Here is a 16,608-nt window from a genome sequence, read left to right on the forward strand (position 1 = left end):
CAGACAATTGGTGGATTGACAGAAAATTGAATCGGCAACTATTTTGACAGCAACTTTTTGTTTTTTTTACATCCTAAAATTAGCCTTTTACTTACGTGTGATTGCATATGCCCTTTAAAAACCCATTATTGATTACAAAGTTTTTCTTTAACAGAAATGCAAAGGTAAGGAGTTTATTAACTAAAATATGTTTTTTAATTGCTCAATTAAAAAAAAAATCTCGTTAGCTTGTTTCTTTGGGAACATGCTAACTTCCTGGTTGGCCCTCACACATGTTGCCGAGTTGCATGATGGGAAATGTGATGTGACGAACAGGTTCGATGCAGGATGCTTTAACCTGTGTTCCTTCATTTTTAACTATTCTTTCTTTAATTTACCACACTTTCAAAAAAGTGTGCAGCGTATTCATTTCAGTAGTTGTTGTACATCTGCACAGTGACAGAACCATTCAAGAACTCTGCAAACATGGAAAAACTACTTTAATAGCCTTTTATTTGGTGTCTGTGGAATCCCAGGATACTTCTTTTTTAGCTCAACCCACTTTCTTGCTGTCCGAAGTCGTCTCGCCTGTGCACGCTACTGCCCCCCTCCTCCCTCACCTCCTCACCCCCTCCTCCCTCACCCCCTCACCCCCGTGCACAGTGCGCCGCATTGAGTTCAGCCCCTTCGGCTGGAGGCTCGGGTTTATCTGGAACCAGGAGAGTAAATCCATTCAGGAGCTGCGCGCCGTCGGGTTAAGGAAGCTCCGTCGTGGGGGGGCAGTGAGGGAGCACCGGGAACCGGGGATATAACGTTTTTTTTCCGGCTCAGACTCGTGTTTGTGAGTGCGCGCGGCGGAGCCATGGAGGTGTTCTCTGCGCTTTGGGTGCTCTTGCTGTGCCAGCTGTTGGCCTCTTCCTCTGCCCAGGTAAGGTGGTCCTCCTCAGGCCGCGTCCCGTCTCACGGATGCTGCGCTTCGCTTAGTGGTAGTTTGTTTTTTTTGTGGTTGCTGGCAGCGTTTAGCGCGGGTCCATCTAATGATACATGTCATTTATGCCCTTTTGGTCGCTCTATTTATATTTCTGCTTTGGCCCCAACATGCATCCCCACCTGCCATAACCACTTTCTATCTGACATTATACACTGCGGTGTAAATACTCCTGTATTCCGCCTCTGTGCCCCCCGGTTCCCACTGCAGACTAATTGTCTTTCGCAGTACTTGGTGAATTCGGGGTAATGTTTTCACCTGAGTCTGTGGAATGCACGGATCGCAGATCAGCGCCACGGCGCACAATGGCACCTCTGTCCGCGCACACTCCAGTGAGCAGGAGCTCTGCGAAATGCGTCTATTTTGTTTAAGTTAACTCTGAATCAACCACGGATACGTGCTTATTTAAACTCCATCTTGTGCCCAAAAGTACTAAACTAGAGTTTCTACGCATGTTGTTGACATCATGGGTTGAATTTCATAGTTATATCTTTAGAGTGAATACTTTTTTAACCTGATTAAAGATTTACACATTTTCTCAGCATCATACAATAAGTATAGCAGACATTCGTCATTGCCGTTCGCATTATTTGAGTTTATGTCAAAGCACAAAACCTCATTTAGGAATCGGACTTGTGGGAAGGAACGGAGGATGCACAATGCAGGGACTGATGTCTGAATATTTCATGAAATGTTGTGTTGCAGAGGCCGGGCCCCAGAGGAGCTCCTGGCCCCCAAGGACCCGAAGGGCCACTAGGAAGGGATGGAACCGATGTGAGTTGAACAGAACAGATCCATTCTACCTAAATATGATCGCTCGTCGTAATAGTTTGGGCCTTTTTCATGTTTCATCAACTCCAGTAAGTAGATAAGGGAACAGCATCTCATTGGAATGCGAATTATCTCACTGTGAACAATTAACTGATTTAGTTCACCAACCATTTAAGCAAAGCGGGGTTTTAAGTCACAGATCAAGTTTGATCATGTTAACATTTGTGCCGTGGTGATGGTTTGGTGAGTGACGGCTCAGCAGCTCGTCATCTTTTCCTTCTTTCATTTTTTTGTCCATCAAAATCAAATTCACTCCCAGTTGTCTTTGAAAGAAAGTGTTTTCTTTGTGCTTAAATGCGGCTGAAATGTTTCTGCACGTTCGTTTTTAAGTCACATTGACTCCTCCCAAAGCCCCGCCCCCGACTATGACGTCATAGTGGTGGATGCCAGGTAGGCCGGGTTTGAGTGTCTGATAAATGGACTTCTAAAGGTGAACAAGTATTAAAAACTGCCCAGTTCCTTTTCCTTTTCTATTTAACTTCCAGTCAAGCTTAAATCATATTCATACTGGGACACGCTTGACACTTATCTGGTCCTTAAGTCAAAAAATGTCTGCCGCCTACGTGTGGATTTCCATCTCACGAGTAAATATTGACAAATAACAGGCCACTGAAACTGATGCCGCCAGACTTTTGCTGGTATGTAGAACATGATGTTATGGTAATAATAGTACCAATTAATTAAGTTAAACGAAAATTGGACTACAAGGAAGGCAGGTGAAAAGAACAAACTTGGTTACAATTCCCTTTTATATCATTTAACACTTCTTTTTGATTCAAAGAAATACTGTTGAAGTTCTTTATCAATGTCAGGAATTCTCAAGATTATTTTTAGTAACTCCAGTAAAGTTTGGTCTCACAGAGGGCCCATTGATACATTCCCCAACCCTTTGAGACCATCTAGGGTTTCACCTCGCACCTCCAGCCCCCCCTCCCCTCCCTCTCCCTCTCCCCCTCCCTGTGCAAACCAAACTGTCATGTGACCAGCCGGCGTCGGACATTCGATGGGTTTAGTGGAGTTTCTTCTCTGCCGTTACAAGTGAAGCTGAGTAAAGTACTCGGGTGTATTCGGGTCCTGCGGCGTACATCAAAAAAATAAAGTGCACATTTTATCAGGCTGTGTTACGTCGTTTATTTCTATTCTCATTAACAGGGAAAACCGGGACCTGCTGGACTACCGGGAAAAATAGTAAGTGTTCCAACAAATCAAGTCTGTTCTAATTGGACTGTATGAAAGTTCAATAGGCTGCTAATGAACATTTCACACTGTGATGTGTTTTTTCTATAAACCCCATTTTCTTTATGAACATAATTTGATGCGAATTAGTCTTTTTGATCTTTTTCTCTCCAATCAGCACTTTAGAAGGTGCACCGTCAATCAAACGTGATTGAGTTAAGAAAAAGAACTGTAGCAAATCCATTCAAGCTGTCAGGAAGAGCGTGTCCAGTGTACTAAATAAGGAAATCCTTGTGCAAAGAGCTCCTTTTTTACTACAAATTGTTTATGCAAAGATGTACTATATTTCAAAGAAAGAATAAAATAGAAACAAATGATTAAAATCCATTGAAATGAACTCTCTTCTTAATCCCTCGATCGGTACCAGTCGTTTGTTTCATTTGGCTGACGATGGTCAGAATAAAGTAATAAGTAAATTAGAACTTGTGTTCTGAATCGTTGCGTCTCATAAATGATTGATTTGTTGTGCACGGCTTCACGAATGTTCACCTGTGTAGGGTCCGAAAGGGAAGGCAGGACTACCGGGGGGAGCAGGAAAACCAGGCCTGCCGGGACTCCCAGGGGTGGACGTAAGTGTCCAACAAACTGACAACTCCTGCACACTTGTCTTACTCAATGAGTTAATGTTCAAACAGAGTGCCGCCGGTGTTATGGAAGGGAAATTGAGGTCTTAAAAGGCCGCTGGAACAACGACGCCATGTGCTTTCTCCTCAGGGTTTGACAGGACCTGATGGTCCCGCTGGGAAGGACGGACCCCCGGGGGATTCAGTAAGTGTGTCTTAGTCTTTTGATCTCTCCGGGGTACTTTGGACCCGCTTAAAGATGCACCCAATAGAATTGCATGTCCGTATTCCCTCTTAATCAACCAGTTAAATTCAACCACCAGTAAGACACCTGCAGAAACACTGTACTCTGATTTGTTTTTCGAGGGGCCCCAACGGGGACATATCCCACGTTTCCTCTATCCGCATGGATCGGTCCACCCGGCTCACTCTCTTGGTGCTGGTGTTTTTAACGAGGGATCTGATTTTTTTGCTGCTTCCCTAATCCGGCCTGGAATGCGGTTTCCCACCAACCTGAGAGACTGTAGCTGATGAGGATCTGCTGCCCCACAAACGCAATGTTTATCCTCCGAGACACACAACACAAGACAGAATCGCCCGCCTTAAGATATGAGGGGAATAAAGATTGAATTAAGATGTACATAATTACTGAGATTGCGTGGCGGGTTCTTGGTGGTGAAGAGTCGTGCGAAGACAAACTGGTGGAGTTTTAGACGGCGCTCAAGCTGGCGCTCAGCGGTAATCAGTGCTGGCGAGATTTCTCATAATTACCGGCAATCTGCGGAGTAATTTATTCAGAATAGAAAATGTCCAGCTGCCCCACATGTTGGCGTGTGTGCCCGTACCCTTTGATGTCTTGTTTGCACGCTGAGGAATGCAGCGATTGAGCGGCATCCCGGTGTCACGCTGGTTTCCTTTACGCCCCTTCACAACAAATACAGCTGTCAGGGAAGCAAACGAAGAGCAAAAACCACTTCCATCCCATCGCTGCAGCCTTAAACAATACCAGATAAAGATAAAGGGATGGGGCATGCACATGAGGCCAGAAGGTTTCTTTAACTCTAGATGAAGTTTGACACAGGTGGGCTGGCAGCCTTTATTGACTCGGAAGCTCCGCCCATCCAGGAAGCAGGGAGGCAGGTAGAGGAACTTTCAGGTAGAGCCCTTGCATGCATACTTTCCCCCGAGTCAGCGTTGTAAAAGAACAACAACCCATAAACCAATAAAACAGCACATGGGCGTTTTATGACATAGATGCATTGACTTGTTTGTACACAAAGTCATAGGATTTATTAACGCACACAGTGTTGATGCCGTTTGAAGCCTCTGCAGCCTCGTACACTCGACCAGTTAACAGGGAACATCAGTCGAGTTCCTCAGGGTCCAGTTTTAAGTCTTTAAGCGAGACATTGGGTTTTTGTCTTTTGGTTTAATTGATTGTGGCGTTCTGACCCGCTCTCTACAGGGAGACCCCGGACCTTCTGGCCCACCCGGACCTCCTGTAAGTACCTCCACACACACACACCATGTAACACCTCAGAACCACCTCGGAGAAACGCAGCAGCAGTTCCTCCAGTCCGCTCACGTCCAACCGCTGTTACATTGACTACAACACCCAGAAAGACTTCTCCTCTATTTCAAGTTCATTAATTCTGCTTCTGTAAAGTCAAGACTGGAACTCAGATCCCTCATGTGACATAAAGGCAACACCTTCGACAGCAGCACTGTCACATATTGTAGCGCATGCAGAGCAGTGACACGTCACACGGTGGCTTTTGATGCCGTGAGCAGATCGAACGATGCCCTCGGCGTGCGTGACTTAACGTGCCTTCCCGTGTCTTCCGTAGGGCAGAGGGAGAACAGGAGCTGCAGTGAGTATGCGGCACCATCTGTTGATCATCATGAGGGATGATGCGTGTGCATGTTACACGTTGTTGCAGCATCTGATTGGTGCGCGCATGTAATCCGTTGTCTTTTGCTTTCCAGGGACTACCTGGAACCAACGGGTGGCCGGGCGGACTCGGACCACAAGGTCCAGCGGTGAGTGTCTGATCTCTACGATTACACCTTCTGTCCTCTGATTGAGGGAGATCTTCACGTCGTTCTTGCTTCATGGCGGGTTTGATTCACTACCCAGTTGGCCACAACAACGAAAAAGGACATTGATTCAAATCCAGCTGTTTTTTTAGCTTATTGTTTTAAACATTGCCCTGGAATTTCTAAATAACAAAGCAGGAGCAGGAGGATAGAATCCAGAATGTGGACTCTCCCTCAGGTCAAACTTCATTTGGATTATCCAAAGCTGATTATCAGCTAGTCTGTAATTAAAAGATTGCTCCCCTTCAGAAGATGCTAAATCCAGAGAAAATACAGTTTGAGTATTATACAGAAATACAGCAAATAGTCCAATGAGGTATTATCGAACAACTTCTTTCCACCACTATTTTGAATAGTTAAAAATCTGGTGATGGTCAAAGATCCGAGTGGCGACAATAAGCAAAACCCATCGCGGCTCTTTGTTTGTCTCCCAGGGTGCCGAGGGTCTTCCAGGACTTCCCGGACCTTCCGGCCCCGACGGACCGCCAGTAAGTGCAGCTCTCCAAATGTGCTTGATGACTGGTGCTGCTGCTGCTGAAGTGACTGTATTTCTACCACCGGCACACCAGTAAATCTCCCAAATGCGGGGACGTCCTGACGTGTGTTGTGATTTGCTCCCCCGGCAGGGTCTCCCTGGCACCCTGCAGGATCTCAGCGGCGACCTCCTGGTAAGTTTTCACTCGCCCCGTGAGAGCAGCGAGATGAAGACCTGATGCAGCCGGTAGTAGAGAGTCCTCAATGTGTCGTCTCTGTCCCCCGCAGTGCCCCGCTATCTGTCCCTCCGGCCCCTCCGGCCCGTCCGGCATGCCGGGATTCAAGGTGAGAAAAGTGTCCGTCGCTTGTTTGATTTGAATGATACGTCAACCACAACATGGCCTCCTCATGCGCATCACTCCTCGTTATCTGTGCTTCTGCTCATGTAGGGTCACACGGGGCACAAGGGAGACAAGGGAGAGGTTGGAAAAAATGGAGAGAAGGTGAGTTTTGTCTCATGTGACATAGACGTGATGGCTAACAAGGTTAGATAAGAATAGAAGAAACCGAGTTTGTGCAAAACTTTGCTTTTGTTATTTTCTGTAATTTGGTGTCCTGTTCCGTCTCCAGGGTGACTCCGGACCACCCGGCCCTCCAGGTATCCCTGGGACTGTGGGTCTGCAGGTGAGTCACACAAATAGTGACTTTTGAGGAACGCATCGGAGTTTTATTTCTAATATTGTGCCTTCATGATGTTCTGCGGTTGTGTTTCAGGGCCCACGTGGTCTCCGAGGTTTACAGGGCCCAATAGGATCTGTGGGAGACAGAGTAAGCAGCCTTCCCACCACGGCCACTCCGTCCTTGTCCTGCTTTCTATCGCTCGCAGTGCAGGCATCTCAATCCGTGTGCTCTTACTTTGTCCGCAGGGCCTGCCTGGTTTCAGAGGCAAACAAGGCATTGCTGGCATCATTGGAAAGACAGTGAGTCTTTTCCGTTTTTGCAAAGCACTTAAGCATTAAAACAAATGACTGTTTGGTGGTTGTAGTTTACATCCTGGATTGACGGCTGGTCCCGTCAATGAATAGCTGTGTGTGTTTCATCTGATGTCTCCAGGGCGACGTCGGAGAAAAGGGACCACAGGGATTCAGAGGCCCCAAAGGAGAAATTGTGAGGGACAGATTTTATGTTGTGATTAGTTTCACAGGTCTTTATAAGAGGTTTAAACGACAGCCTGATGTGTCTTCCAACAGGGTAAAATTGGCCCCAAAGGAGGTCCTGGAGGACCTGGACCCAAAGGGGAGCCTGTAAGTCTGTATTTGATTATAGATCATATATTTCTTAATGTAAATCACCTCTCAGATGGTGTAATGTCTTCTACAGGGAATCCCTGGCAGAGATGGCAAAGACGGTACCCCGGGATTAGATGGTGAGAAGGTAAGTTGAACTTTCCCCTCCTGCATCCTGTGGTCTTAAAGGTGCTGCACAAATGGCAGGAATGTGTGAGCCAAGCTGGTGTCAAGGTGACAGCGTTTACTGTGTTGACAGGGTGATGCTGGACGCCACGGGGTAGTTGGAGAGAAAGGACCCAACGGACTTCCTGTGAGTGTTTAGAAAAACGTCTCATGATGGATGTCTTCTTCAGTCTGAGTTTGATCATAACTCCCTGTATATTTTGTGTTGCAGGGTCTGCAAGGAAAGGCTGGTTCAAAGGGGTCTGCAGGAGCAGTTGTGAGTATTAAGACAAAATAGAGTTCAAAGATCATGATCATAGATGATAACATTGATCTTCTTTTCTTTTTTTTCCTCCAGGGGGATCCAGGGAAGTTTGGGGAGACAGGACCCTATGGAGAGCCAGGTATTCCTGTATGTATCGGATGGGCTTTTTTGGGGGGGGGGTGCGGGAGTCACAGCATCGCTGTCATGTCACTTAACCTGACAACGCTGAATCCCGGCTCGAAAACTCTGCTGACCGGCCGTCTTCCGTCTCCTCCCTCAGGGTGATATCGGCGTCCCAGGAGAGCGGGGGATACCCGGACCCAGAGGCGTGGCCGTGAGTTAAAGCTTCCACTATCAACTAAATTGCTGCAGGGGAAAATGCTTCAAAGGCATCCATGACAGGGCCTTTACAAATAATCGTTACCTCATTTGGAGGCCAAATGATTAGTTCCTCTGCACGGATGGTCTGTTAGATTCAACCAATTTACAGACTCAGTTTCCGACACTTTAAAATGCATCGTTATAACAACCGGTGTGGATATTTGAATGCATCGAGACTGAAATGTTAAGCACACACACACTGCAGCATACAGCCTGAGGTGACACTAGGAGAGCTGAATATTGACACACCGCCCCTCAAACTTAATGATATGCTACTGTGGCTCATTCAGTGGCTTGCTGAGATGGAGGGAGCAGTGATGAGAGCAGGTATTCATAAAGGAGGAATTCATAAACAGAAGGGCCTTTGTTTTCATCATGAGAACCTGCAGCCAGGAGAAAGAAACCGATGAGACGGCACAGAAATGAACGCCCACTTCACACAAACCATCACGCCCGTTTTCTTCTTTCAGTTCTGCATCTCTGTATTTCTATTAATTTCCAGTTTGTTTTCAACCACTATAAGCCCTTCCTAGATAACAACACGACGTCTGTTCCCAACAGGGAGGCATTGGGCCGACGGGCAACACTGGACCTCAGGGAGGGAAAGGCTTCCAGGTCAGTTGCATGACATCGCCAAGCACTCTCAGTTCATTCTGACTTGACTCACTTTACTCACTGGCTGTGTGGGTGTCACGCACTGCAGGGGATAAACGGAGCCTTGGGGGATCCAGGTCTTCCAGGTCCAACGGGTATCCGCGGAGAGTTCGGCGAAAGGGTGAGTTGGACGTATGTGTATTATCAGTATTTTTCAAAAACCGAATGAATTGGTTGACTCATCGTTCCAGCCTTCATACAGCACATGAAGACCAACAACAACAAAACCAGGAGAAAGCTGACAAAGCTAAAAAAAAAATCAAAAGAAAATTTTGATTGAGGGCCTCCTCCAAACATGAAGCAGACAGACCCACGCGGTGTCGGTGTGCGGGACGTCCCACCTCGGCCCTGGTGGTATAAACTCAAACTGCATCCTGCAGAGACCTGAAACACAAAAAGGCCCCCTGTTCAGAATCTGGGGACGGAACAAAGCCGGTCTTTGTAGCGCTGCTGGTTCCCCTCAAACGGCCCACCTCCCTTCCCCTCATCCCCCCTTCCTTCTGCCACAGAAGACCTTCCACAAATGTCTCTCATGTATTCCCTCTCTCTCTCTCTCTCTTTTCAACCCTGTAGGGTCCAGTTGGAGCTCTCGGAGCCAAAGGAGACATGGTAAATATTTAAGTTGAAGCCGGTTTAAAGACAATGCGCCCGATGAGATGAGACTTTGTTTGAAATATTATTTATTAATATTAAAGAAAAGGGTAAAACTGAAGTGGTTGAATAAAATAATTGAGATCCCCTCTTGTGTCTCCAGGGTGTGGCAGGAAGTGACGGCCTGCCGGGAGAGAACGGAGAGCCTGTAAGTGTCTTCTCAGATTTAAATAGTCGGTGACCCGACTCGTCAGCAGCTATTGGAGTCATAACCGATTTCTGAGAGGAACCAGAAGCCGAGAACACGTCGCACCTCTTCACCTTTGCTTTATTTGGATTGTCTTTAATGTATCTTATTAAATCACTTGTATCACACGTTTGGATCTTTGGATCGCGGTGACCCGTAGCAACGCTGCATCACGATAAAGCTTTGAGTTTAAGCTGTGTAACATTCTGTTTTTGTAACCACTTCTTTACTCGACAGGGTCCTTTCGGCCCAGTTGGACAAAAGGGAGAGGTGAGCTGCATCCACGTTGTCATCTACGTTTTGTTTCTCGTGCGTAGATACAGTCGGTTTTCTTCCGTGGACACGGCGCCTCGTCGGATCAGATGTTGTGCGTGGGCGTAATTAGCAGCACAAGTTCCAAAGTCCCTTCCGTGTCAACTTCTCCCTCGCTGAACTTTAAAAATGGAAGCCGGCTGCAAGCGGCTGCCCACTCGTCGGAGTCATTGCACATGATTCCGCTTCACATTCCAGGTCTAATAGGATTAATCAGTCAGGTATTGCTGCTTTGGCTGCGGGGGGGAGACGAGACACATTAAGCCGCAGCACAATTCATGCAATTAGAGACAAAGCACTCACGAGCTTTACTCTCGTTTACCGTTTGCTCGTCGGGGTGATTGTCCAGGGTCACGGCGCCGCGAGAAGCCTGAGCAGACCCAGATTGCTCCCCGGCTGGTGTTTATAGAACAATCGAATCACAGGCTTGTGGATGATTTTAGGTCCGGAGGAAAATTCATTTCTTCGTTTTTGCAGAATGTCATGAGTTACCTAACGGAGAGCTGTTGTTGATTAAAGTCAGGGAAGCGGGGCGAACTCGGACCGAAAGGCGTGACGGGTCCACAAGGAGAGCTCGGGGCCAGAGGGCTTCCAGGGAAAACAGGACCAATGGGCTTCCAAGGGGAGCAGGGTCGGCCCGGAATCGCAGGAAAGACCGGCGTTCCTGTAAGAAGCCTGTGATTGATTGACACATATTAACGTTTTTCCAGTGAAGGAGGCGACACTTTGAAAACGCCTGATTCTCCTTTCGTTTCAGGGTAAACTGACGAGTGAGCAGCACATCAGAGAGCTGTGTGGCTCAATGATCGATGGTGAGACGTCTCTCTATCAGTCTCTCTCTGTGGGTTGGAATAAAAGGTGAGCGTTGATAATTTACCTTTTTGTTTCCACCACGCAGACCAGATCGCACAGCTGGCGGCTAACCTTCGGAGGCCCCTGGCCCCTGGAATGGTGGGCCGCCCCGGCCCCGTGGGGACTCCGGGGAAGACGGGAGTTGTGGGCTCCATTGGGCACCCGGGTCCACGCGGGCCACCGGGGTACAGAGGCCTGCCAGGAGAGCTCGGGGACCCGGGACCAAGAGGTGCGAAGAGTGGAATCAGCACCGGATTTAGATTACATTACATTACATGTCATTTAGCTGATGCTTTTATCCAAAGCGACTTACAATAAGTGCATTCAACCATAGGGATACAAACTCAGAAGAACAAAAAACAAGAAAGTGCAATTTCCTCAAATAAGCCAATTTACAATTTGCTATATTACAATCTGCTTCAGTGTCTATTGAAAGGAGCAAAAAAACCACTGTGCCATCAGTTGAACAGTGATGTGATCTAATTATCCAAATCAATGTTGGAAGATGATCCTTAGCTTAAGTAAATGTACTTCTCTGCCCGTTAAATCCCTAATCAGAAGTGCATCGTTGATTTCAAATGTTTTACATCCGGTGAAGTAGTTTAGTTCAGTGCTTCTTCTCAAGATGAATCTGAGAGCTTTTGAAATTATAGAAGCCTTCAACATTTTTTTTTCTCACCCAAAAATGAAACAAGATGGTAAAAAGATATACAACAAGTTACATTCCACCACTTCCTCCCTACAGGGGACGTTGGTAACCATGGTGACAAGGGACCCATTGGCAAAGCGGTGGATGGGCCCGCTGGAGACCAAGGATACCAAGGTATGTGGCCTGAAGCAGTACTCTCTAATTAGAGCTTGAATGTTGGATATCACCAGATTTAAAGTCACCACCTACATAGAGACCTTACTCAGGACGGACATTTTGACTTATCGTCTCAGATGTCAAGTGAGTCCATTTGGCCTTCTGCTCATTCCCTTCACGCTGTCCACAGGTCTTCCAGGAGTACCTGGAATTGTTAAAGATGGCCGTGACGGGTCTCCGGGAGATCCAGGCGAGCCCGGAGAGGCCGGCAGGGTGGGCAGGACGGGGCACCAGGGACCTCCTGGAATCTGTGACACGACGCCCTGCCAGGGAGCATCGGCCGCTGGGAAGTCCTCCAACCCCAAAAACCATTAAACGTCACCTCCTGCAAGCCGCCGCCGTCCACCCCGAGGACGGAAGGGTGATAAGTGAGGGAAGGAAGGAAAGAAGGAAAGGAGAGCGATCGCAAAATATGTCCTCTTTATTTAAATACAAGTATCACGAGATGGCGAGAGTAACATCAAACAGGTGATATGTTGAGAGGAATAGAGGAACATCCCAGGAGTGACATGAATACCAGAGCAACTGAGAGACAAAAAACATCCAGAAAATAAAAGGACAAGAGGCACAGAAGAGTCCCAGAGATGAGCTGCATCGCTCCATATTCTACAGCATCACATAACGAGACTTGACCTACAAACAACTGGAAAACGAAAGAGTCCTTTGGTGTATAAAAACTTTGTACATGTTGTTTCTATGCCCCAATGACCTTGGTTAACATCCTTCAGGCAGATGACAATGTGCATGTACCGCGGCCCGTTCATGTAAATTACCTCAACATACGAGCTTACAGTGGCCTTACAAGCCTTACAAGAGCTTACAAGCCTCCGTCAAGGAGCTGTGTTTGTGTTGTAAAAGGAATAAAAAACGAATACAAACGGCGCCCATAAATTGTGTAGATTAATGCAAAAACTTCTAACGTTTCAGTCTTTTTTTAAATAAATGTTTTCTTCTTTGTTTTTTCAATTACATGTGAAGTTGATTCTCTAGATTTGAGAATGAAAAACTAAATAAAACTTGTGGATGCACAAATCAGACAAACTAATTTAATAATCTTGGAAGCAAAGTATATACATATATATATATTATTTTTTAACTACAATGACCACATCCACTATGTACTACCGGTGTATTAAATATACATGACCTTAATTACTATTTATTATTTGTGGGTGACTGTTGTATGTACAGTAAGATGCTACAGCGACATGTTGTAAGAAAGAACAAATAAAGCCACTTTTCAGTAAAACATTACTCTTCTCTACATAGCAAATGAACAGTCTGTATGTCAGAGTAATGTACCAAGGCCACAAAAAAATCAAGTAATACCATTCATTCACAAAGTAGTAACACTTATTTCCAGTATTTCAGTGCGTTTACAGACATTTTATAAACTTTTTTTTTTTTGGAATCAAGCATGTAAAAAGTTTACTTATAATAAAAGTGTATGATAGCCGAAGAGATGAATTCAAATCATTGGAGCACTTTCAGCTATTTCAAAGGGAAACTGCCCCCTGTGTTTGGCTCAATGGAGTGTGTGTGTGTGTGTGTGTGTGTGTGTGTGTGCGCGTGCGATTTATCAGCAGGAGAAGGAGTAGCACTAGCACACTATCCTGACGCAGAGGGGTTTGCTGGAGTTGAACACGTATGTCGCAGCATCCGGTGGAATTGAGACTGGAAACTTTCCACTTTGTGAATAATCGTGATTGAACTTAACCCGTAGCCACTAGCCAGACCCTATTAGGACCACCCAGCCGCGGCTGCTTAGTCCACATGTACTCAAATATCCGTCGCATTTAGCGGGTGAAGCAGTGAGAGCGTCATTGCTCGACCACATGAGAGATGCTCAGAGCCTCGTCCGTCCCCCGGTGGGTCGCGTCCGGGCCGGAAGAAAGGCTGGATTTAAGAAAGGGTCCTTTCCCATCAGCGAATGCGTTCTGGAACTCCTGTAAAGGGGGAGAATAGCGCATGATTGTGGCTAATGACACCTGTGCCCAGGTAGACCATCTCGTTACTGCAGGTAACGAGTGGACTGTTTCACTTTGCTGCCACGATTTTTAGCTTGTGAATAAATTTCGCTAGATAATCCACCACAGTTAAAATAATAAAGTTGATTAGATTTCACACAGTAAAAGAAAGGAGAATTTGATTTGAACTCTCTTAATAACAAAGGCCTTATAAAGCAGACTGCATTATTTATTCGTTGGGCGGACGGACGGACCGGCCCCGGGTTTCGAGTCTCAAATAATTCAGTAGCAGGATGATGAAGCCACCGACGCAAGCTCACTTCTTTGAAGGCGTCTCCGTATGTTTGCTGGATGTAACTGAGGAAGGCGGTCGTCCACTGCAGGGTGGTGACTTTGTCTGTATACGACTTACAAAACGGCACCAGCGTGTTCAGCTCGTCACAGTACAGACGGATCCTCTTCCTGTGCAGAAGCAAAGACGTCACCCGTGTATCGATAAATCTATTAAGTGTTAATTAGGCAATAGCGTACAGTGAGAGAATGAGTCATTTAATGACAGCGGAGCTAATTACACACATTTTCTCATGGATTACTTGACTCACCTGCGTTCCCTCTCCTTGCTGTTGTGTCTCTCCCGGCGCTGGATGAGCGATATATGAGATCGAGCTCTTTTCGAGGCGCTGCTCCCGCTTTCTCCGGCTGAGTCCGGGGCAGCCGACGCAGCCCGGCCGGGTCTGGGGCCGCCGTGCTTCCTGAAGACGGCCGGTGTCCCCACGTCATCTTTTCAAAAACACCAGTGTATAAAACTTAATTGAGACACAAACAATGGCGTATGAAACCAGAGAGGGTTCTGAGGACTGCGTATTACTTCCTGTGGTCACCAACTGCTGCTCCGCTGTGGAGTTGCTGCCACTTATTGTGTAGTGAGCTTTCGTGACGACCCTTTCCGGGTGGAAGTTAAAGGAGAAACCCTTCGGGATGATTAGACCCTGATGCTTGTCGGGTTCAACCATGTAAGAATTACTGCCAATCACCTGAGGTGAAAACAGGAAAATAGAGGATTGATCAATGAATTCTACCTGTGTGTTCCAACACGGCTGTAACGCAGTGAAATGTTGTTTTTATCATACTTGTTCACATATGTTGGTGACTTGGTTAAATACGCTGCCTCCGTATGGGCTGCAGTCCTCAAAAGGATTCGTCATGTGTATGACTGCCTCTTGCGCCTCCGCTGACTGCTGAAGTACTGTCAAGAAACTGAAACACAAAAACCGAGGTTTTGCACATTCCATCTGGCACTGAGCATTACGGGGCTGTTTAGTGGGAATCGGTGAAGCCTACTTGCTGAAAACAGCGGACTGGACCTCTTGCGGTCTTGGGGCGTCGGCGGACAGGGCGTTAAACCTTTTCTCCAAGCAGACTCTGGCGGCCGATCTGGATCGCGCCTGTGAGGACGTGTTGCTGCTGGAGCGTATCTCAGTCGGCGTGTCTTCAACTCGGACCCTGGCCAGCACGAAACCCGGGACCTCCCCGCGAGAACCAGGCGTCTTCTCTGCTGGCATCGCCTGATAGTGTTCATCGGTCGAGGTCGACAGGTCAATAGCCTGAGTGGTGACGATGGGGGAAGTCAGCGCGTCGTCTTCCGCCGCCGCCCCTCCGGACGCGGCTGCCGCCAGATGCCACCCGGCCGCGGCGACGTGCGGCTCCATGTGCACGTGGATGAGGTGCTGGAGGTGTGTGTACTCGACCTCGGACATCTCAATCAGAGCGGCCTCGGGTCCCGGCACCTGGGCGTGATGGATCGCGAGCACCTGCCCGCGGTCGATGGTCACGGGTGAAGGTGGTACGTGGAGGGTTGCACAAACCGAGGGGTCTGACGACATTCTTCGCTTCTGGAGATCAAGGAAGAGAACATGACTCTTTGAACAGTGACACCATCAACCCCCCCACCCCCCCCTTCATGGAAAGACAACTAGAATATTAACCTTAAACATTTTACTATATATTTAGCAGAAAAACAACACGTTAACATTTTACACCCTCCGATGTGTGAGTCGTTGACAGCTAAACCACTAAAAGCTGACGTTGGCTCGTGACTCGACATTAGCCAAAGAACCAACTTTAAGCTAACGCTCGTTAGCATTTGAAAAGCCGTTGGCGTTATCGAACGCGAACGTTAAAAAGTAAATGGCGAACTTTTAATAACTAACGTTTTACTCCTCGATTCATGCGAGTAAATGAAGATCCGTCTTCGGTCTCTGTGGGGCGTTATTGTTGGGTCACGGACTTACTTTGACGGCGCCGGGACGAAGGAGCGATGGCCGCGGGGTCACGACACGTTAGAGGAGGAGGAGAAGAAGAAGATAACTGACCCGCACTGAGCGTCCTAACCGCTGCATTACACTGCGTCTCTGCTCCGCTTCCAAATGAAATATCCTTCTTTTTACTCCTTACACAATAAGATGTAGGGTTGTAAATTAATTGGATGAAGTAGTTTTCCACAGATATAACATGCTGCATTAGTGATGACTCAATAACCTACACTAGAATATTCTATTTATTTACATCAAACTATTGCAAATATCCCAACAACTGGCACAATACGTAATAGTAGTTTTAATGGACTAGAAAACTACTATTAAAGGGGATTTTTTATTTATTTGTCATTTTGTAAGAGAAAAAATAATTCTTTCAACATTTTTTTTGGTAACTATGGCAACATGAAATCGTCATTGCAATAAACGAGAGAACAGGTCTAAGGTCTAAACGCACCTTTAACAAGTGTAGAATCACACAATAGACCGGAAAAAAGTCTATTCTCATTAATTGCGTCCACCCTAAAGTTCAAAGTAAGC

General features: G+C 46.8%; 2 protein-coding genes across 2 annotated transcripts; one reads left to right on the forward strand and one right to left on the reverse strand.

The window, feature by feature from the left end:
* The first annotated feature begins 616 nt into the window (after positions 1-616).
* On the forward strand, positions 617-13,245 carry col9a3 (collagen, type IX, alpha 3). The gene is made up of 32 exons (XM_040192515.2): positions 617-907; positions 1,673-1,741; positions 2,951-2,986; positions 3,532-3,603; positions 3,749-3,802; positions 5,063-5,098; positions 5,445-5,468; positions 5,584-5,637; positions 6,129-6,182; positions 6,321-6,362; positions 6,457-6,513; positions 6,618-6,671; positions 6,799-6,852; positions 6,943-6,996; positions 7,095-7,148; positions 7,282-7,335; positions 7,419-7,472; positions 7,549-7,602; positions 7,714-7,767; positions 7,852-7,896; positions 7,978-8,031; positions 8,165-8,218; positions 8,827-8,880; positions 8,969-9,040; positions 9,493-9,528; positions 9,674-9,718; positions 9,995-10,027; positions 10,589-10,735; positions 10,827-10,881; positions 10,968-11,150; positions 11,667-11,744; positions 11,917-13,245. The coding sequence occupies exons 1-32, from the start codon at positions 842-844 to the stop codon at positions 12,099-12,101; spliced, it is 2,037 nt and encodes a 678-aa protein (XP_040048449.2). The 5' UTR covers positions 617-841; the 3' UTR covers positions 12,102-13,245.
* On the reverse strand, positions 12,190-16,418 carry LOC120828866 (transcription factor-like 5 protein). The gene is made up of 7 exons (XM_040192523.2): positions 16,045-16,418; positions 15,095-15,645; positions 14,884-15,010; positions 14,622-14,787; positions 14,356-14,533; positions 14,074-14,215; positions 12,190-13,732 (listed from the first exon to the last, which is right to left on the reverse strand). The coding sequence occupies exons 2-7, from the start codon at positions 15,634-15,636 to the stop codon at positions 13,607-13,609; spliced, it is 1,281 nt and encodes a 426-aa protein (XP_040048457.2). The 5' UTR covers positions 15,637-15,645; positions 16,045-16,418; the 3' UTR covers positions 12,190-13,606.
* Positions 16,419-16,608: the final 190 nt, after the last annotated feature.

The sequence above is a fragment of the Gasterosteus aculeatus genome, chromosome 2 (genome assembly GCF_964276395.1).
Source record: "Gasterosteus aculeatus chromosome 2, fGasAcu3.hap1.1, whole genome shotgun sequence".
Taxonomy (NCBI): domain Eukaryota; kingdom Metazoa; phylum Chordata; class Actinopteri; order Perciformes; family Gasterosteidae; genus Gasterosteus; species Gasterosteus aculeatus.